We start from the raw sequence: 19,814 nt of genomic DNA on the forward strand, positions 1-19,814 counted from the left end.
AGATTGCCTTCACAAGTGACTTGAGATGTAAACAACTTAAACACCATATACATTAATAATATTTATAGTTATTGTGTATATGTAAGTCAAAAGCACCTCTTCCCTGGATAGTCTTATCGACGAATTGAAAAGGGAGGAGACAAGCCAACGGTTCGCAAAGGATTTCTGGATGACGAATTGGGAACTAGACCAGAAGAATGATTGTTGTTGTTTGGGTACGCGCTTGAATGAACTGTTGTGTCTTGAGGCATTACGCCAGTACTTTCATCAACCGCATGAATAGAAGTAAAGGTTCGATCAACTACTTTTGGAGAAGGCACTTTGTTGGAATATACATAGTCTCCACCTGATGGTTGCTCAATGTTTCCCGGCATAGGTTTCTCATTTGATATTTCATGTTCGGCACGAACTGCACTATGACTAGCAGAAGTTGACTCTGACTGCTTTAACAGAGTCCAGTCAAAAATATTATCGTTGACAAACCCTTCTCTTTCAAAAAGGCCTCTAAATAGGTTTCGCAAGTAGCTATAATCGGGTTTTTCATCGAATCTAATTGTATTTTGTCATGACAAAAAATGAAGCACGACTTTGTAATAACTTACTTCAATGATCGGCAGTATTGAAGATATGAGGCGAATTCTCCTGGATATCCTCTACAAAGAACTTCTATGGGAGTATTGTATTTCTTTTCACTGATCTTTTGGTATTTTTGTTTCTTCGTGGCGGCCTTCAATCCTTGCCAAGGTAAACTTCCTCGTAACAAATACATAAAAACATAGCCGAGTGACTCCAGATCATCTCTTCTTCCTTGTTCCACTCCCAAATGAGTATTAATGGAAGCATACCTTGCTGTTCCTGTTAAATTTTTACCCTCGCGATAAGGAATATGAACATGTGTTTTCGGATCTCTATACTTTTTGGAGAGTCCAAAGTCAATGAGATATACGGTATTCGAGTTTCTGCCCAAACCCATCAAAAAATTATCTGGCTTAATATCTCTATGAATAAAGCTTCGGGAATGAACATATTCAACACGGCATAACATCTGGTCAGCAAGTAACAATATTGTCTTCAAAGAAAATTTGCGATGACAAAAGTTGAACAAATCTTCCACGCTTGGTCCTAAAAGCTCCATTGCCATAACGTTATAATCTCCCTCTTGTCCATACCACTTAACTTGGGGAATTCCCATTACGACTTGACCCTTTAAAAGTTTCAAACGACAACAACTACAACGCCAAAGCAAACTTACTGTAGGGCTAGAACACAAATATCGATATATTTTGCTTTCGTAGAGAAGTTGAGGGTGTCTTGTCTTCACACTTTCCAACTTGATGGCAACTTCTTCTGCAGTGTAAACGTTAATCCCTATTGTATATCAGAGAAAACTCTTTCAAGGAGCAAACAATGGCAATACTTACCGAGGTAGATATCCCCAAAAGAACCGGAACCAATTTTCCGTCCAAGCTTCCACTTCCCTCCGACTCTTAGTTCCATTCAGCTAATAAAAACGGCAGTCCGAAAAATAGGGGCAAAGGCCCAATACAGAAACAAAAACAGAAACTTGGAAAGCCAAAACCTACAAAACTGCAACGGCAAGTAAATATTCAAGGTTTAAGGTATGTTTCTCTTGAGTAAAAAGAGTCTGTAGCACTTAAACGATTCCTTCCCCTTTTTCAAGCCCTACAACGAACAACCGACAAAATAATTCGGATGCTCAAGAGGTGCATTTCTTCTTCAATGGGAAATAACTTGCCAAAAAGGCTTTGTATTGAATCTGGAAGCTTCAGAAGAACAAAACATTTGAACAATTGTTTCGTTTGATGAATATCTCATCCAATAAGCTATGTTCTTCTCCTTTACGGAACAACACCCTTATTTACTTTACTACAAAAAGGATGATTTTTATATCAACTCATCCAATTTACTTTGAATTTTCAAACTATGCTATGAAGAGTATAGTAATAAACCGCGTTCTCTCTAGACTTATAACTTTGACTCTCTATTAGAGAAACACATCATGAAAGAAGCCAACCTGAAAAACTATGCAACAAAAGTTGTTTGAATAATTAATTTCGTCTCATTCCAATTGTAAAATGTCGGATGAGGTAGAAACATCCAAAGACAACTCGGACTCAGTGTTCTATAGAAGGTAAGCGAACATACTGTTTAGAGAATACTTATATTTGTTGCCAAACAGTTATCAAGGTGAAGAGGACTTACCGTATATCCGAGCTCTTATAGTATGTAGTTCAATGACGGACTTGATAAGGACACACTTTTGAATAGGACAAAGACCTTTCGGAACCTTATTCAATATTTACGTATAGATACTTTCTGAATCAGTGGCCGCAACTATGTCTCCTCGTAAGTAGTCTCTTTATTGGTGAACTTCATACTGAACTTGCTAACATTAGGCATTCTTTCAAAAAGATTGTATTGGTTGCATAGTTTGTAAAATGGTAAGTATATATATTTTATGGGAATATTCTCTCTCGTGCTGATATGGTTGTGGAGGAACCAAGCAAGAGGAATATTCTCCGAGGATACATCGCAATGTTAGCAGTACGTCAAGATTTTCGAAGACAAGGTAATAGTTGTAGTAAATAAAACGAGAGTGACCGTTGAGTTGTATAGGAATCGGCATGGAACTTGTGAAAAGAGTAATTGAAAGAATGAAAATAAGTAATTGCCAGGAAGTAGTCTTGGAAACGGAAACTACCAACAAGGCTGCTTTGTGTCTCTATCGAAAGTTAGGATTCATTCGAGATAAATTATTGGTGAGTTGATTCTTTTTATATTTTGTTTGGTTTCTTTATCTTGGCTTAGGAACGTTATTATCTTAATGGAAACGATGCTTTTCGTTTGAAACTTCGTTTATGCTCCATATTCAATTCTTAAATTTTTACCCAGTTGTAAAGAACTTAGCTATCGAATATACCAACTCACCCTTTGATAACTATACCAAGCATCCTTTTAGATCAAAGTGTTTTTATTTTTTGACTTTAGGAGTTTAAGGACCTTGGTGAAACAAGTCTTCCAGTTTCTTCTTCATTTCTTCCAACTAAACAAGAAAATTTTTGAAAATATTCAGTTCCCAAAGCCAAAACTTACCTTGTCGTCAGAAATCTGACTTTTATCCTCTTCAGGTGATATTGTACCTTTTCCTTCCATTCTTCGCCACTTTTCAACTTCTGCCGAGTCAGTTTGTGGAGGTGACAACAGAGCTCCTCTCGGAACAAACCCCAAGCGTAACCCGCTATTTTTACAAAAGTCTGCAACTTCTTCAAATTTTATCAACTAATCAAATAGTAAGAACTGTAAACGACAAGGAGGCGTTTTCTTACTTCCGGAACTGGTTTCGGAAAGTCTTGGGCCTCCAACAACGCAGCATAGATTTTGGCTTCGTCTTGTTCTTGAAAAGCTAATACTACGTCAACACCACTAATTTTCAGACTATATATTCCTTGGTTGTTTGTACTTGGGTTAAAAATCAACACCCATATATTTGAAGGTGGCCTTCCAACCACGGGAGTGGCATCAGGGGGGAACTGACCCTTGTTTTGTCCTGAAGAGACTTCACTCATTCTCTTTTTAAGTATGTCCCAATCCAGTTTAGGACTCTCTGAGTTTTGTTCTTCTTGCGGAGGCTCTTCTTCACTCGGTTCTTTCTTTTCTTTTCCTAAACAACAACTTGTCTGAAGTGGTGACTGAAATAGCGTGATAGATCTTGTTCTCTTAGACAAATATACAGGAGTGATACATCTTTTGCACGCTTGTCTTGTATGCTCAGGTATGGAACGAAAGTAATACAAACCAAAAGTTACAAAAGTCAATGACATATCAACCAAGAAAAGATTCAAGTGAAGATGAGGGATTTACAGTCAAAGACTCCTATGGCTCACTTTGACCCTTTTTCAGACCAACTCGTTGTGGAAGATGGTCAAGTAGATTATTCTTTCGATCCTTTCACAGCTACAGATATTGAATTTCGTGATAAGGAAAAAGAGCTCTCTCTGATGAAGTTGCAACGGCCTAGAGTTTCTCTGAAATTTGAAGACCTGTCTGTGACTGCAGTTCAAAAGGAGGGCTGTTGGAGAAAACAACAACAACAGAAACAAATACTGAAAAATATCGCTGGAATTGTTTACTCTGGACAGCTGCTTGCTATAATGGGGCCATCTGGCTCAGGAAAGACCACCTTGCTCAACCTACTTGCTGGGAGGTTGTCAGCTTCCAGTAACTTATGTGGTAGCGGAAGCATCACTATTAATGGGAAAAAAAGGGATCCAGGTTCTTTCAAAAAAGTATGTTTATCCCTTTTTTACAAGAAAAACATACTTATCCGAACCAAAGTTGAGTGCTTATGTTATGCAGGATGATCACATGTTTGCAGACCTGACGATAGAAGAACAAATATCCATATCTGCAAATTTGCGTCTTCCAAGTAGTATTTCAGATGCTGAAAAGAAACGTAGAATTGAAGCTGTTATCTCTGAGTTGGGACTTTCTGGAGTAAAGAAATCTTTCATTGGTTCAGAAACGAAAAGAGGAGTAAGTGGTGGAGAAAGAAAACGTGTCAGTATTGGTACAGAGCTGGTGACAGATCCTTCCTTATTATTTTTAGACGGTAAGTTTCCAAAAGTACTCCGATGACTCTCATTTAAGCAAGTGATAGAACCAACCTCAGGTTTGGATGCCTTCAATGCGCAGAATGTTGTTCAGACGCTGGTTCGTCTTGCACGGAATGGCCGTGCAGTTGTAATGACAGTGCACCAACCGAGAAGCAACATATTTGGCTTGTTCGATATGCTTTTATTGCTTTCTGAAGGTCAAATCATTTATTTTGGTCTTGCAAAAGATGCATTGCCATATTTTTCGCAGTTAGGATATGAGTGAGTTTCCATCGATTGGTATAGACTTTTGTAATGAAATTCTTGTAGATGTCCTGAGCATTTCAACCCAGCGGATTACTTCCTGGACCTTATATCAATAGACTTGCGGTCATCTCAACTTGAACGCAACTCTCGAGGTCGAGTTTTATATCTTCATCGTGCATACAATGAAACTTTATTCGCTAACGGAGGTAATATGATTGTTCAAGGTAAGTTGGTTGAAGCCACTATTGAAACAGTTTTTATCCATTGTTGATATTAGATGAGATTTCGCCAAAGGTTGAAAAGGAAACAAGTCAAGAGACTGATGTTACAAATATGAACAAGTATGCTTATCCTTATTGGAAGGAATTCTTTCTCTTGTGCAATCGTGCTTGGAAGTTACTTATTCGAGAAAAGGGAGTTTCCTTGATTCGTGCTGCTCAAACAATGGTAACGTTATACAGTCATACTCTATACAAATTCTGATATGATTTCTTTTATAGATATTTGCTGTATTATTGGGTCTAATTTGGTTGAACAAAGGAAGAAATGTCTCTTCGAGCAATTATGTAGACATTGAAGGCATCCTCTTTTTTATTCTTATCAACCAAAGTTTCATTAGTATATTTGGAACTATATTTACCTTTCCACTAGAACGCTCCATCGTTCTACGCGAACGTGCGAGTGGAATGTATAGAGTGTCTGCGTATTATCTGTCCAAGACGTTGGTTGAGATACCCCGCTCCTTACTGTTTTCCTTGTTTTTCTGTGTTGTGGTAAGTAAGAAGATCTTTTTCTGTGGCACCTCTGCTGAATTATAAAGTTATATTGGATGGTCGGTCTGAGAGATTCAGCACGTTCCTTTTTTCTCTTTCTGGTGGTAATTTTCCTTACTTCATTGACTGCCGAAGGCATTGCGCTTACTGTCTCCGTACGTATAATGACTTTCGGTTGATAGGTTTTCATAGGTTTCGTAGGCTGGGGCTCCGACTCCTCAAATTGCTTCAGCTATTATTCCACTTTTCTTAGTTGTGTCTATATTATTTGGTGGTTTCTTTTTATCCAACGCACAAATTCCAAACTATTTTGTTTGGTTGAAATATATGTCGTTTGTGAAATATTCATTTGGAGCCTTGATGCACATTCAATTTGATGATTTTCAGTTTCAGCTTGTAGACTCAAGCTGTATAGTATGTGATGGAAATGAAGTTCTTTCTGTTTCGGGGACGACCGATTTTTCCTTAGGAGGAAATATTGGAGTAAGACAAGTACTTCAATTTGGTTTATATTTGTTGATATTTTTAGTTGCTCATTACCATAATGATGATCTTTCGCATATCAGCCTATGTGGTTTTGCGAATAAGAGGTCCAAAATATGACAAAAATTTGTGATTGAAAATAGCTCGTCGTTGAACAATCTACCCAACGCGCTTTTTACCGAAGGACTGTCAAAAGATGAGACTTTGGTGCTAGTCAAACCGATTTGAATCGAATAAGTAGCGTCACATACGAATAAATGGGGTTTTTGTCACTTTTTCCGTCATTAACGGACGCCATAACGTGTAAGACTTGTTGTTTTCATGTCTCTTCAGAATAAGCAATACGAAATTGCTCAACATATCGAAGACTTTTCCGCTGCTTTGGAGCAGCTCTGTGTCACCCCTTCCGATTGAAAGCTGATCGATCATCATCAGGCGTGAGCATTTCTCCGATCCCCCAATGACTGTCTTGTTTGGTCAGTTTGGTTTCTGCTGTGCCTGCTATGCTTATACTTCCAAGTTTTTTCATAACTATATCTTTAATCCTAAGCAAAAGTGTAAAGGTAGCTTTTATGGAAATTCGCTATTTTCGAAGAAGCAATCGTGCTATTTTTTGAAAAGACGTTACCTTAACCTTGTTAGTCGTCACCGAAGAAATACGAAAATACAGTTTTGCACAGTGAAATCCTGCTTGCCGAACAATCAGAATATTAACTTTTCAGAAGACAGGAGAACAACTTTTATTGACTTTAAAGAAAACGGGACACAAGTCGATGAAGACCACGAGTCCAAACTTTATCAACTCGAAGAAGATGAAGACGAACTGATCCAAGAGTACGCTGAAGATAACTTATGGGAAACAACAGCTGTCACTGAGAGATATGCTAGTTTGGACCAACGTGATTATCTCATATCTAAAAAGCTTGTTGAATATCTTGACGTAAGAAAGAACGAAGCCCAAATACAATCCGAGTATCCCATGGATAAAGATGCTATTTTAGATTGGTGGGTTGCTGCAGTAGACTCCAAAAAGTTTAAGGAACTACAAAACTTGTATGGCAACTTTGGCATTTTCTTTCTTGAGAATTTTCCCGACTTTGCTGAAAATAAACTGTATGAAGGAAAACTCACTCCGAAGGATAAAGCAATATTGAAAGCTAGAAGGTTATATTCTTGTATGGGAGTTCCCGCTATTGCAGATTCGTTGCTATTTGTCATTGAGCCTGGAGGTTCTCATTCACAAGGTTATCAGTTTGAGCAATTGGATGATAATGTTGACCGTTTGTTGGAGACTCTTCGAACTACATCGAAGCCCAATAGAGTTACCACTTTTTATTCTTATGTTGCTTATTGTGATGGCGAAAGAGAACTTGTGGAGGAAGGCATTTGTGAAGTTGACATATTCTTTGCACATAGCTCACAGGCATCGATTGCTTCCTCGACAGCATTTGATAATCTTATGTTGCGTTTGAGAACAGACCTTCATCTTCCAGCTTATCGTCCAGATGATGAAATGGACGTTATTCAGAATGCTGATGCGAAAGATGCTGCTTTGTTATCCAAATCAGTTTACAAACGACAAAAGTTACCTGGAGCAGTCTTGTTGGCTGATCGACTTTTACATGAAGCTGATTTACTTCAAGGTAATCTGATCAAAGTTACTTCTTTTCTTAATCATCAAGTGGATGTCTCTTTAATGGAGTCTTGTGGAAAGGACTTAGCCAGTTTGTTAAGAGACACCAATCCTACAAAGATTCTAACCATAGAAACCAGTGGTCTTTTACCTGCAATTACGGTGTCTAGAGAGTTGGGTCTTTTCATGGTTTATGCTCGACATGGAAAGTCAATTACGATGAGCGATTGCATTCACACTTTTTATCGAAGTCAAACCAAAGGAGAACTTTATGAGTTGGTTATATCCAGAGAGTATTTGGGAGAGAATGATCGAGTAGTTATCATTGATGATTTTTTAGCTGGAGGTTCAACGCTGGATGCATTAATTCGCTTAGCCAACATGGCAGGAACCGAGGTTTGTGGTATTGGAGTTTTGATTGAAAGAACAGACATGGGAGGAAGAGCGTTTTTATCGGGTTATAATATTCCGATATTTTCGTTGGTTCGGTTGTCTGTCTCCTCGGAAGGCTTAAGAGTAGAAAATATTGATAAATTCTAAGATTATCTCTACAGGCATGTGAATATGAATGATGGTTGAACCATTGATTATTGGTAGTTTTGTCAAGATATATACAAGATGTATAAATGGCACTCTTTAGTTGACTCTATCTACTGTTCCATAATTACCAAGTTGAGCTCTGAACAATTCTTTAACAAGGGCTGGGGTGATAGAAACAGCTTTGAGAGGCAGCAAAGTTTGTTTGTTGAAAAGTTGAAACAATGGAAAGAAGCCAGAAACTTTGGAAAACCCTTACAAGGCCCTGACATCACTGAAAAGCAGTTGCGTTGGATTTATGATAGTTTGTCATATTCAAACGTTTCTTCAGCTGGTGACTTGGCTGGAATGAACACGAAACAGCCTTGGTTGTGGAACCGAGTAGCAGAACTGTGGAAACTCCGTCTCCGAGAAGCTTGCTTCCTCACTCCAGCAATAGAATGGCTCAACGAAACTGGTTCTTTGGTAAGATTGCATCAAGACAAGCCCAACTCATCAGCAATATTGAGTGCTCCTTGTAGTCTAGTTTTCCTGGGGAGACAAGAATGGCTCGATTTCTACTCGTAGAACCTTTATATAAATCTGATTCTTCTTTAGTCATTCATCTTGCTGCTACAGGTGACCACGGTTATAACCGACGACTATTTTGCTTTGCTTTACCTTTGGCAAACCATGGTATTTCCTCCGTGATATTAGAGAATCCCTATTATGGAAGCAGAAAACCTGTTCACCAAGTTGGCTCTAAATTGGCTTATGTACAAGATTTGTTACTTCTTGGGTTTGCAACGATTTTGGAGTGCATGTCTATAGCTAAGTATTTCTCGGAGGATGTTGAATATAGAAGTATGTGTTTCACAGGACTCTCACAAGGTGGCCTACATGCTGCTATGGCTGCCTCTTTATATCCTTTTTCAGTTGCGACAGTGGCAGCTTTTTCACCTCATTCTGCAGTTCCAGTATTTACGGATGGTGTGTTGAGACAATCGTGTTCATGGAATCAGCTAGCTGCAACTATGAATGAAGCAGTTCAAAGCTCATGTACTATCCAACATCCAGAAGATAGCCATGAAAGAACAGAATATGATCACCTAGCTTCTTCACCACAAGTGAGTCGATATATTGATAGAAAGGAGCAAACCGTTCGATCTCAGTTAAGGATTGCCCTTGAGATGAGTGACATTCGTCATTTTCCACAACCTGCAAACCCCAATGCTGCAATACTTTTGGCTGGAGAGAATGACAAGTAAGTTTCTGAGTGTTCTTATTAACAAAGTATTTATTCTGTCAAGATATATTCCAAGAGAATGCGTTGAAATGTTTTCCAAGGCTTGGCCTCATATGGAGATACGTTGGATCCCAAGTGGTCATGTAACAGGTTTTCTTTTCTATCGCCAACATATATTCCAAGCAATATTAGATAGTTTGGCTCGAGTTTAGTGATTTTCTATTTATAAAATGAACAGTAACAGAAATAATTACTTTCTCGACAGGAAATAACAGTCATATCTCTAAAGGAATGTCAGTGCTACTAACAATGTCTATATACATTGTCTATTGCTTCCTCGTCAATACAAAGTCAGCCATCTCTAACAATGCTTGGCGGTAGCTGGTGTCCTGCAATGTTTGAGTAATTCCTTCTTTCGCTAAGCAACAGTGTTCCTTGGCCAAATCCAAAGTTCGTTCTATGCCTTTACTTTTCTCTACGGCACCTAAGGTCTTGGAAATATCATCGGGATACTGAAACCTTCTCTTGGCATATTCACGTATCTCTGGAAACTGCTCTATGGCAAATAATACTGGTGCTGTAAGAGTACCTTGGTGAATATCCGCCAAGGCTGGCTTCCCCAAGCTAGAGGATGTCCCTGTAAAGTCTAAAGCGTCGTCCACCAACTGATAAGCTAAACCCAAATGACGACCATATTCAAAAGCCACTTGAACTATCTCTTTCGGACAATTTGAAAGAAGAGCCACAGCTTGGCAAGAATTGGCAATCAGCGAAGCTGTCTTGAGAAATGTCTTCTGTAAATAAACTTCCAATTTGTCTTTTGAGTTATCTTCATCTGCAGTCATTTGTAAGACTTCTCCATGTACCAAGTGCTCAATAACTGTGGACAACAATTCCACAACATCACAATTCCTCAATCTCGCTAAACTCACTGAAGCACGTGACAACAAAAAATCGCCAGCTAAAACACTAAGTTGATTACCAAAGAGGGCATTAACTGACTTCACTCCTCTGCGAGTGTCAGCAACATCGATAACATCATCGTGTAACAAGCTGGCTACGTGTATTAGTTCAGCTATTTCTGCCAATTTTAACTGGGAAGGTAGAATATGGGGAGAGCTTTCCATAGAGTGACTTTCGTCGCTATCTCGAGCACTGGTTGAATCAACTCGCCTTGAATGGGTAGCATTCACTGCATATGCCATAAGTATCACTATAGTTGGACGAAAGCGTTTACCAGTAATGTTGAGAAAGTAACTCGCTGCTCGTTGTAACACAGGATGATTTACAGCCACTGCTTCCTCAAACGATTTTGCAATACCTGATAACTCCTTACCTACCAGTTTGAAAGGATTCAGTGAATTCATATCACGACTGAATGGTAACGTTGCAGCTTCTTGAAACTTCTTGGACAAGCCCAAAAAGGCATCGTTGAGGAATTGACCAAAAGCGTCAGAACTGTAAGGCACAGCATCGCACCTGCAAAAATTGAATCGGTAGCTTCTTTTGGAAACCAGATTATAACAAGTTGATATTTCAGGGTGTCTTATGCCAATGTGCCCTAAGTAATACGTGACGTATGAGTTACGGACCGTCCTCCACATTGAGAACCCAATCCTACTCTCTCTCTCTCTCTCTCTCTCTCTCTCTCTCCCCCCAATACCAATTGCTTTCAGAATCCTTTTGCATTCAATCCCTTCGTCTTCGATGTAAGCGAAAAACACAACAAGCAATAGAGAGTCTTTTACAGAAGATGGGTCGATAGAATGAGAATTAGTTTGGACAATACAATTAAGTATAAAGTGGATGAAAATAAGTGGGTCTTGTAAAAAGTCGAAGCTTGAAGGAACGTTGTTGACAGCCGTTATAACCTTTCTCAGTTTGTCTCAAAACATTTGTCAAAGGTTCACCAAGCTTATTATTTATTAGTATATTTCAGAATGATGTTTGTTTTAAAGCCAGTTTTTATCTGGCATTTACTTTCATGTGAAAAATAAACCCGTAAAAATGGAAAACAAAAACTATCTCTATGTCGTTGGATAATTTGGTTTTAGCGTGTAATGTCTGTCGAAGTTGCATCATTAGCTGCTCTGGATTGAAACTTTGGTAGGAGAAGACTACTTTCAAAAAAAGCTGGAAACTAAGCGTTCCATAGAAAGCAGTTAGAAGGAGACGAAACAGTCAAAGACGGTAACTCACTATCATGTTATACCCTTGAAAGTTAAAGGAAAGTAGAATGAAGAACGGCTCGAGTCGTTACTATTTTATTACAGAAATATATGCCCCTCTCAAAGTTTACCAAATTTTATATTGAAGCGTTATCTTCATTGTATTTTACTTGGACGTATTCATTTTGAGTCATGTAAGATCGTCATTAGACACGCTCAGAAAAATTGAAAACTAAGATGCTTGTTCCATTCTAATAAAAGCATTGCAAACTTTTATCGCAACCATAATTGCACGATTTAAATATAGAAGAAATCTAAACGCTTCGAAAATTCACAATTTCTGTTGCAAAAATTTAGAAAATATATACTTCGCAGTAGTCAACCAATATCTGCAGCATGCTAATGGGCATCTAAGCAGAGCCAGACACGAAGTGGACGTGAAAGTAGGATTAAATGAGAAAGCTATGAAAATTGGCTATACATTTATATAGAGCCAAGCAATGAATGGCCAACGAGAATGATCACAAAACATTTGGACACGAAATTTCTGTGATCCAGTCAAGTCATCTCAATTTTCCAACAAAGGTTGTGTAGTCAAGAGGGACATTCTCTTCCTTTAACACCATCCTGCAGGTGGCTTAAGATGCCTCCAAAAAATAAGCAAAACAGAAATTGTCAAGGAGACAAAATATATCCTCTCTCAAAGAATACCATAGATAGAATCTTGTCACCCTCAAAAACTTTATATAAACCAAAGAAGCAGGCCAAGAACGCTATAAGCTCCAAAGATCTTGAAACGCAAACTGCTACTGCTTGTTTTAGGTCCGTGAAAAAGACTTCCTTTTCTAAACTCAACGGTAAAGAAAAATACACAAACGTTCAAAATACATGGCAATTCAACGGAAGTCAAGTCAAAACCTCTTATGATGTAGTAAATTATCAGATGAACAGAAATTCCTCAAGTAGACAAGTCAGAAACGAAAAAAGAGTATATAACCTAAACATTGGAAAGTACGGAGGAACGAAGCTTGAGAAGACACAACATGAAACAGAAGAGATGCAAGAAATGGTCTGTTATCGTTAAAATTGCTCATTTGTGTTTTATGATCTGAAGTTTACTTAAGCGATGCATTTTCAGTTTGTGGCTTTCGATTATAAACTTTTGTCCTTTGTTGGTCAAAACTGAATTTCAAATTGTTTCATATTCACATTTACACTGTACGTTAGAGATAGTCCAGTTGCGTTTAGATTCACTTTTGAAAAAGTTTTCCCTGAATTTGTAATATATTCTTTTCAAATCTATTTTGAGCTCCTCATTCTGATGAGCTCATGAAGTAGTAAGACTGTTCTTTGTTGCCTTTTGATCGCTCTGAGTGCATAACTAGTCGATATTTCAGACGACTGAAAAGAAATGAAATGGGAAAATTGTCCTCCTCTATCCTATTTCTTGTAATATCACTAGAATAGGTGTATTTGCTTGCAAGAATTGTAGACTTTTCAAGAACATAAGCATTCTCGAGACCTTGCTAGGTGACAGTGGATAATCAATTAAAATTCTGAACGATAGTCATCTCTTTATCAAATAAAGTAAATTTTGTTTTTAGACTTGACCACCATTTTTTTTCTAATACGTTGATACTGTTTTAACAGTGGAGAGCAAAGACATCGTTCTCGTTGATGAATCTTACTTGACAGAAAGAATCCTGCTTTACAAAACATTTTGAGGATTTCGGTGATTTATTGAATATTTCGGAATGTCAGTTAACTGAAAAAAATGCAAAATTGTACCGTTTTTGATAACACAAATGTAATGCAGTGTTCAGGTGGCTACTAATTTTATATGGAATAGTTCGAATAGCAGCAAATTTAGGAATGCTACTAAATCAGGCTGCTGATTAATGAATTTGGATCCAGATAGGAATCAATCGGTTACAATTTTCTATGCAAAAACCAAGAGTTGAATATTCAGAACTTGAAAGAAGGAAATTGAGAACTTGTTTCATGTTTGGCTTCTATATTTGGATGATATAACACACAAAACTGGGCATAATTTCTCTATCTTTGCAAAGAAAATGTTCTCTTTTCTTTTCAGATTCTCAGATCTCGTAATTATTCAAAAGGAATAGAATATAGGTAGGTATTGGGATAGAATAGATATCTTACAGCTAGAACGTCATGCCTTGTGAGAAAACCGAAAATTAACTCTTGGGTCTTAAAAGAAGAAACTTGTCCATAAGACAATCAAGTTCAACAAACTGAAACCATGTCTTTGCAGACACTTTATGCTTCGAGTCTCTGAAATAGGTATGATAAGCTGGATCTCAGCGATGTAAGAAATGTTATAACATGTACTGCCTATGAACATTATGCATTCTCAAGATGCCAACGTTTCAGTTTCTAGAATTGGATTGAATCTAGATATTAATAGGATTTCCTTTGTACGCCTTGAAAACAACATGATACGCCTTTCTATCGGATCATTTCGATACGGGAATCAAGATACAACAAGATTCGATTCGAATTGCTCTGAGAATTATTTTAAAGCGAGGCGTCATCATCATGTCCTTTGAAGTCGGTGTAACGAAACCGCTTCTGTTGGCGACAGGAAAGATGCCAGCTGCTCAAGACATACAAGTCATTCCTGACGAAAACTTTGACTCTAGAGAAAAATCTAAGAGCTTAGAGTTAACAGCAGGCTTCGATAAGGAACTGCAAGTGTCTGAACCACTGTCAAATAAGGAAAGACGCTCAGCTATTCTGAACATTGTCTTTGCAGGCATTGCTCTTACTTCAGATGGTTATTGTGAATCAGTCGTGAACCTTATCAACGTGTTCTTCTCTGCTTTGTATCCTATACAATTCACCTCGGCAATGAGTACCAGGATAAGTAACGCACTTTTGGTTGGAGCTATCATAGGACAACTCGGTTTTGGTTTGATAAGTGATAGAATTGGAAGAAAAGTTGGTCTTCTATGTACTACTGCCTTCGTTATTGTGGGTTCTCTGTTGTGTAGTGCTGCCTATGGAGCAGGAGGCTCAGTTGAAGGACTGTTGTGGGCTTTAGTAGTTTATCGTGGCATCGTTGGTGTAGGTGTTGGTGGTGAATATCCTTGCTCTTCTGCCAATGCTAGTGAAGCTACGGAAGAAACTATTCCACGTTCAAGAGGTGGTGTCTTTATCATGGTCACTAATTTCGCACTAGTCATTGGAGGTGTGCTTTCAATAATCGTCCAGGTTGTTCTCTTGAAAATATTCGGGACAAATGACTTGGAACCCGTATGGAGAATCTCTTTTGGTTTGGCAATAGTCCCCATTTTGAGTGTATTCTATTTCCGTATTCGAATGCTGAATTCTAAACTGTATCGAAAGGAAGCAATGAAGAAGAAAGTTCCTTATATTCTCATTCTTCGTAAATACTGGAAGTATTTAATTGGTACCTGTGGAACTTGGTTTCTTTATGACTTCGTGGCTTTTAGTAATGGTGTCTTTTCCTCCACCATTTTGGAGAACGTTATTTCAGGCACCGATATCATGAAGACAGCCTATTTTCAATTGATACTAAGTGCTCTTGGTATTCCTGGTTTAGTCATTGGAGCACTTACTATTGATAAAATAGGTCGCAAAAAGCAACAGTTTATTGGCTTCTTGGGATATGGCGTTATGGGAATTTTGATCGGTGCCTTATTTGGAAAGTTGAGGAAGTATACTGCAGCACTTATTATATTATATGGGGTATTCAATAGCTTTGGAAACTTTGGTCCTGGAGATGCATTAGGTTTGGTTAGTTCGGAAATCTATCCTACTGCTGTGAGAGGCACGTGTTATGGTATTTCAGCGGCGTTTGGTAAGGCAGGAGGAGCCATCGGAACGCAAGTATTTTTGCCTATCCGTAATGCTTTTGGAGGAGCTTCCAGTACTAATGGAAATCGTGCGGTATTTATTGTCTGTGGAGGAGTTTCACTCTTAGGTGCTCTCTTATCTCTTATATTTATACCGGACTACTCCAAACGTTATTTGAAAGCGGGTGATGAGGAATTTCACGAATATTTGAAAGATAATAACATTCATGCTCTTCAAGGGGAATCTCTAGAAGCATCTGCATCTTCGAATATGCTTCACAGAACTTAAAAGGACACGTAATCGAAGCCAATGTGCATACGTTACACAATATCAATGGGAACCAATATTTCTTGTCTCTGTTCTGTCACTGTATTTCCAATCCATAATTGCAATAAACGCTGCAAACATGATATATCCTGTAACAAGGCCAATCATCCAGAATCGAATATGCAATGGAAAGTATTCCGTCCACTTCTTTGGATAAACATATCGACCAAACTTAATGGAAATGAACAATTCTGCGGTTAACGTGGCCACCAAAATCCAAGCTTGACTTCCGAAACGTTGACAAGTAGGATCTACTAGAAACTGGTAAAATTCCCTTGCACTTGGAAAACCTTGCAATGCAATGATCAAAATCCGATAGACATTTAAAGATGATTCAACCTGAACCCACAAAATTGCTTTAAGAAAGAAGGCATTCAAATCAGCGACTTCCAAAATGAATATCACCAACGAACACGCTACAAAATGTCGCAATGAGCCGAAAATAGGCCAATGCAATTTATCAAAAGAAGACGGTCCAAGAGTGCCTATCAATTCTCTCCAGAAATATTTCTTCGAAACAGCACCGTCACCTCTCCATGAATACTTTTTCGTTTGAAGTACTTTGCAAGCTACTAATCCAAGCTCAATGCCAACAAGATTGCAACATAAAAGATCGAGAATGATCGAGTCCCACCAACATTCGTTAAAATTTGGAAGCATACCCTTCAACAAATACTCCAAAAGTTCAAAAAGTGCACTAGCAAGCCACAATACAATTCGATCCCTAATCATGAGTGCCTTCACAAACCATCCCAACGTATGAGCTACAACAAAAGCGTCTAAAGCTGAAGTCAAATTTACCAAGGACCCTTCAGGATTATCAGGTGTCCACAGACGACAGTCTTCGCCGTACGATCGGTCTGGTAGAGGTTGACCAGCATTGAGGGGATCCATATATCCAATAATTTTTCTTGCATCTGATACGTTCTGAAAGAGTAAAAAGACCAAAAACATCAGGTATAAAAGTGAAATTCCCATGACAAGCCTCCAAACAGCCGGATGGGGCCTCTGAAAAAAACCATCACGAAACTGCAAAATTCCGTAAATGAGAAGAGGTAGACAACTGCACAAAATGCCTTGAATGACATTAGACACTGTGTCAGTTCCTTGTTCGTTTCGCCAGGCAAGATAAACTATGAGTCCTAAAAACGCTGCTAGCAGGGACGCTGTGTGCGGTTTCTGGAATATGACATAGCTAGACTGTTCAGTTTTTTCTCCTTCTCTGACTAAAAATTTCGAAAACATACTACGACCAGTAACTTCAGTTCAAGTCCGGTTCAACTCTGAGACCAGAAAGTACAAAGCCACCCGTAGGCAAACTCGACATGTTCGGATGAGACCGACCCGAAATCATTTGATGCTCCAATTGAGAACATTCTTCAAGTTGTATCGCAATAACCAGTGGACATTTCAGTAACATATAGTGCAACTCAGAAAGATAACTTGAAGAATAATGATAAACAGCAAAGGAGCCATTTGGAACCAACTGAGAAATAAGTAATATTATCTTTTCCCACGTGGGTTCTCTACAGGTAATGATAAGAGAATTAAAGCCTTCTCGCAAAGTTTGCTTCAGTTGTCCAACTATGGGACGGTAATATTTGTTCGAGTCCTTTGTCAAAGAAACATCAGACGCAAAAATATCGGAATCACTCTTTTGAAAAAGGAAACGAGTATCCTTCCTAAAAGAAAGAGGGAAACCATCTCTTTCTTCTTCAGAGTATAACAAAGTCAACATATTCATAGGGCAAACAATGAAACGTGGCGTTCTGCGCCACTCAACTAGAGAAGGGAAAAAGTCAAGAAGTTCTAAACCAGGAGGGTGTTCACCTTCAAATATGGTGGTGATAAAAACTCGTTGTTGTGTTCTCTCTGCCACAGAAGCACAAAGCAAACCTAAAGTATCTTCGAAAATAAGAACCTGAGATAATTGAAATATATCCTATGAAACTCTTGATAGCCATTTACCTTGGATTCGACTACAATGTTGGCCAATCTTAACACGAGCCCCACTGAGACAGGAGAGAGACGAAGGATAGCTTCTGGATTCTTTTTCAAATACCATTCACAAAGAAGACAACAAGTTGGCTTCTGTACCAATACGGAAACCATGTGCTTTCTCCTTTTTCTTGAGATATACTTTTCTTGGGCATACCGCGAAAGTTTTGAAAAGCTTGGATTCTTCTGAGATAAAAGCTTTACCAAGTCCTCTCCAACAATTCCAGCCTTTCTTAAACGCTCTATGTCTTGTGCCGTAAAAGAAGTTTCACTGCCAATCAACTGAAAAAGGAAAAATATTGTGAATTTTTAGAAAACAATACGTTTCAGTTTACCTCGTCACAATTATAATTTGTAGTTTCTCCATAAGCAGCTTCTTCCGCCTGTTGTCTCTGTTGAGACTCGTTTTCTTGTGACTTTACAGCAAAATCAACTCTACAACCAAATTTGGGGGTTGGTAGCTCGGAAAGACGAAACTTCCTGCCTCCTACTTTTACGGTACGGTTTGGATAGTAACGAACAAAAGTAAGGTCTTTAGAAATATCAATAGACTGCAAAACTATCCAATCACCCTCTCTAACAGTCTCTTCCATGGAAGACTTGAATGAATATGACGAGCGTTTATTACAAACAAGACTTTTCAATCAACGATTGGACGGTGAAGAATTGGAGTTGCCAAATAAAGATTGGAAGCTTTGCATGGCAGCGTTCATAACTTCAGGATTATTCAACAAACTCATAAGGTTGTTTGGATCCCTTTCTATACTTTCCATTGCTGCTCTCAAATGAGGATTCGAATTCAACTGTTCATACAATGGGGAATTTTGTAAGTTTTCAAAAATATTCGCAATGTTATCGTCGTTTCCCGTTGTTGTCTGTTGTTCATTGGTGTTGCCGTTTTCACTATTTTCCGCTGTTTCTGAGATGTTGTTGTTATTATTAGCACCACTTCTCGTCTGTGAAAACATCCGCTGCAAATCGCCAGATTGAAACATGCTGGAGGCTGCTTGCATTAACTGGGGATTCTGAAGCAGCGACTGGAATAACTGATTAGGATTAGTACCACTGGGAGAGTTCGTACTGGAAGAATTCCTTTTCTTTACAAGCTCAATTATCTCAGTCATTCTACCATTGTCAGGTTCCATTTCTAAAACTTCCTTTGCTGTTTTCAACGCTTCTTCGAACATTCCAGCCTCATAATATGCCGAAGCGAGACGTTCTCTTGGACGTACAAAGGTCGGATTGAGAGAAATTGCTTGTCTACAGTCGTCAATTGCACTACTCAACATATTCAAGTGAGTCTTTGCTGCTGCTCGGTTAGAATAAAAAACAGCATTCAAAGGATCAATTTCTATCGCGGCAGAGTATTTCTGCAAAGCTTCTCGATATTTCCCTTCTCGCATACACTCGTTACCTTGCAACTTCAAACCTTCCGCTTGTTGCTTTTTACTGTCCTCGAAGGAACCTTCTGTTCTTTCGGAAAGGTGAGGAGGGCTATCTTTTGTACTTTTCTCAGTCACCTTTGATCCAAACTTTTGTAAAAACTTTTCCTTTGCCTTTTGCACTCGTTGTTCATATTCCTCGGTCCCCGGCTTAACTCCTTGAAAGTAATTGGTTCGTCTCAGAGTTTCCAGAAAAGAATCAAAGCCAGAGAGAGAGTCTTCACTTTTACCTTTCTTCTGGACGTTTTGGTCTTCGGAATGCACTGAATGTAACCCTCTCTCGAAAACGTCTTCCAGCTTATGTCGGAGTTCCACGGACCTTCGGGTTCCATCGAAGTCCTCCAAACCATATGCCTCTGAAATACACTGTATTGCAACTTCCAGTTGTTCGCCTTTCTCTACAGAGGTTTTCTTCTCTCTCTCTAATAGTTCTATTATAGAATGGATCAACAACTCCTTCGTACCACTGTTACTGGACATTGTGCTTAATCGTTTGTCGGGCGAGAAT

General features: G+C 38.6%; 11 protein-coding genes across 14 annotated transcripts; 6 read left to right on the forward strand and 5 right to left on the reverse strand.

Moving 5' to 3' along the window:
* Window positions 1-7: 7 nt before the first annotated feature.
* On the reverse strand, window positions 8-1,512 carry Gasu_10340 (casein kinase 1). 2 transcript variants are annotated; one of them, XM_005708111.1, is made up of 4 exons: window positions 1,422-1,512; window positions 1,253-1,368; window positions 603-1,204; window positions 8-549 (listed from the first exon to the last, which is right to left on the reverse strand). In XM_005708111.1, the coding sequence occupies exons 1-4, from the start codon at window positions 1,495-1,497 to the stop codon at window positions 114-116; spliced, it is 1,230 nt and encodes a 409-aa protein (XP_005708168.1). In that variant the 5' UTR covers window positions 1,498-1,512; the 3' UTR covers window positions 8-113. The 2 variants fall into 2 exon arrangements, with proteins under 2 accessions (XP_005708168.1, XP_005708169.1); XM_005708112.1 differs by having other exon boundaries at window positions 603-1,368.
* A 550-nt stretch (window positions 1,513-2,062) lies between these two features.
* Gasu_10350 (N-acetyltransferase MAK3) lies at window positions 2,063-2,983 on the forward strand. The gene is made up of 7 exons (XM_005708113.1): window positions 2,063-2,152; window positions 2,201-2,243; window positions 2,290-2,367; window positions 2,418-2,462; window positions 2,518-2,590; window positions 2,638-2,780; window positions 2,830-2,983. The coding sequence occupies exons 1-7, from the start codon at window positions 2,097-2,099 to the stop codon at window positions 2,899-2,901; spliced, it is 510 nt and encodes a 169-aa protein (XP_005708170.1). The 5' UTR covers window positions 2,063-2,096; the 3' UTR covers window positions 2,902-2,983.
* Window positions 2,984-2,987: 4 nt separating this feature from the next.
* On the reverse strand, window positions 2,988-3,862 carry Gasu_10360 (uncharacterized protein). Its single transcript, XM_005708114.1, has 3 exons — window positions 3,348-3,862; window positions 3,115-3,300; window positions 2,988-3,064 (listed from the first exon to the last, which is right to left on the reverse strand). Exons 1-3 carry the CDS (start codon window positions 3,840-3,842, stop codon window positions 3,014-3,016), a joined length of 732 nt encoding a protein of 243 aa, XP_005708171.1. The 5' UTR covers window positions 3,843-3,862; the 3' UTR covers window positions 2,988-3,013.
* Window positions 3,863-3,872: 10 nt separating this feature from the next.
* Gasu_10370 (ABC transporter, ATP-binding protein) lies at window positions 3,873-6,443 on the forward strand. Of its 2 annotated transcripts, XM_005708115.1 has the most exons (9): window positions 3,873-4,307; window positions 4,357-4,630; window positions 4,679-4,895; window positions 4,944-5,104; window positions 5,158-5,327; window positions 5,381-5,653; window positions 5,701-5,808; window positions 5,855-6,136; window positions 6,183-6,443. In XM_005708115.1, the coding sequence occupies exons 1-9, from the start codon at window positions 3,897-3,899 to the stop codon at window positions 6,267-6,269; spliced, it is 1,983 nt and encodes a 660-aa protein (XP_005708172.1). In that variant the 5' UTR covers window positions 3,873-3,896; the 3' UTR covers window positions 6,270-6,443. The 2 variants fall into 2 exon arrangements, with proteins under 2 accessions (XP_005708172.1, XP_005708173.1); XM_005708116.1 differs by having other exon boundaries at window positions 5,855-6,443.
* Window positions 6,444-6,492: 49 nt separating this feature from the next.
* Window positions 6,493-8,453, forward strand: Gasu_10380 (xanthine phosphoribosyltransferase). The gene has a single exon (XM_005708117.1). It carries the CDS (start codon window positions 6,597-6,599, stop codon window positions 8,307-8,309), a length of 1,713 nt encoding a protein of 570 aa, XP_005708174.1. The 5' UTR covers window positions 6,493-6,596; the 3' UTR covers window positions 8,310-8,453.
* A 59-nt stretch (window positions 8,454-8,512) lies between these two features.
* Gasu_10390 (hypothetical protein) lies at window positions 8,513-9,776 on the forward strand. Of its 2 annotated transcripts, XM_005708118.1 has the most exons (3): window positions 8,513-8,771; window positions 8,828-9,549; window positions 9,596-9,776. In XM_005708118.1, exons 1-3 carry the CDS (start codon window positions 8,655-8,657, stop codon window positions 9,741-9,743), a joined length of 987 nt encoding a protein of 328 aa, XP_005708175.1. In that variant the 5' UTR covers window positions 8,513-8,654; the 3' UTR covers window positions 9,744-9,776. The 2 variants fall into 2 exon arrangements, with proteins under 2 accessions (XP_005708175.1, XP_005708176.1); XM_005708119.1 differs by having other exon boundaries at window positions 8,828-9,683.
* An 11-nt stretch (window positions 9,777-9,787) lies between these two features.
* On the reverse strand, window positions 9,788-11,162 carry Gasu_10400 (geranyl diphosphate synthase). The gene has a single exon (XM_005708120.1). The coding sequence runs from the start codon at window positions 11,133-11,135 to the stop codon at window positions 9,858-9,860; it is 1,278 nt and encodes a 425-aa protein (XP_005708177.1). The 5' UTR covers window positions 11,136-11,162; the 3' UTR covers window positions 9,788-9,857.
* Window positions 11,163-12,212: 1,050 nt separating this feature from the next.
* Window positions 12,213-12,873, forward strand: Gasu_10410 (uncharacterized protein). The gene has a single exon (XM_005708121.1). It carries the CDS (start codon window positions 12,343-12,345, stop codon window positions 12,781-12,783), a length of 441 nt encoding a protein of 146 aa, XP_005708178.1. The 5' UTR covers window positions 12,213-12,342; the 3' UTR covers window positions 12,784-12,873.
* A 1,349-nt stretch (window positions 12,874-14,222) lies between these two features.
* On the forward strand, window positions 14,223-15,973 carry Gasu_10420 (MFS transporter, PHS family, inorganic phosphate transporter). Its single transcript, XM_005708122.1, has one exon. The coding sequence runs from the start codon at window positions 14,259-14,261 to the stop codon at window positions 15,825-15,827; it is 1,569 nt and encodes a 522-aa protein (XP_005708179.1). The 5' UTR covers window positions 14,223-14,258; the 3' UTR covers window positions 15,828-15,973.
* A 4-nt stretch (window positions 15,974-15,977) lies between these two features.
* Gasu_10430 (phosphatidylserine synthase 2) lies at window positions 15,978-18,462 on the reverse strand. Its single transcript, XM_005708123.1, has 5 exons — window positions 18,200-18,462; window positions 17,835-18,146; window positions 17,157-17,787; window positions 16,216-17,092; window positions 15,978-16,156 (listed from the first exon to the last, which is right to left on the reverse strand). The coding sequence occupies exons 1-5, from the start codon at window positions 18,455-18,457 to the stop codon at window positions 16,039-16,041; spliced, it is 2,196 nt and encodes a 731-aa protein (XP_005708180.1). The 5' UTR covers window positions 18,458-18,462; the 3' UTR covers window positions 15,978-16,038.
* Window positions 18,463-18,469: 7 nt separating this feature from the next.
* On the reverse strand, window positions 18,470-19,812 carry Gasu_10440 (uncharacterized protein). The gene has a single exon (XM_005708124.1). It carries the CDS (start codon window positions 19,784-19,786, stop codon window positions 18,509-18,511), a length of 1,278 nt encoding a protein of 425 aa, XP_005708181.1. The 5' UTR covers window positions 19,787-19,812; the 3' UTR covers window positions 18,470-18,508.
* Window positions 19,813-19,814: the final 2 nt, after the last annotated feature.

This window comes from Galdieria sulphuraria, assembly GCF_000341285.1.
Source record: "Galdieria sulphuraria unplaced genomic scaffold scaf_6, whole genome shotgun sequence".
NCBI classification, from domain to species: Eukaryota; Rhodophyta; class Bangiophyceae; order Galdieriales; family Galdieriaceae; genus Galdieria; species Galdieria sulphuraria.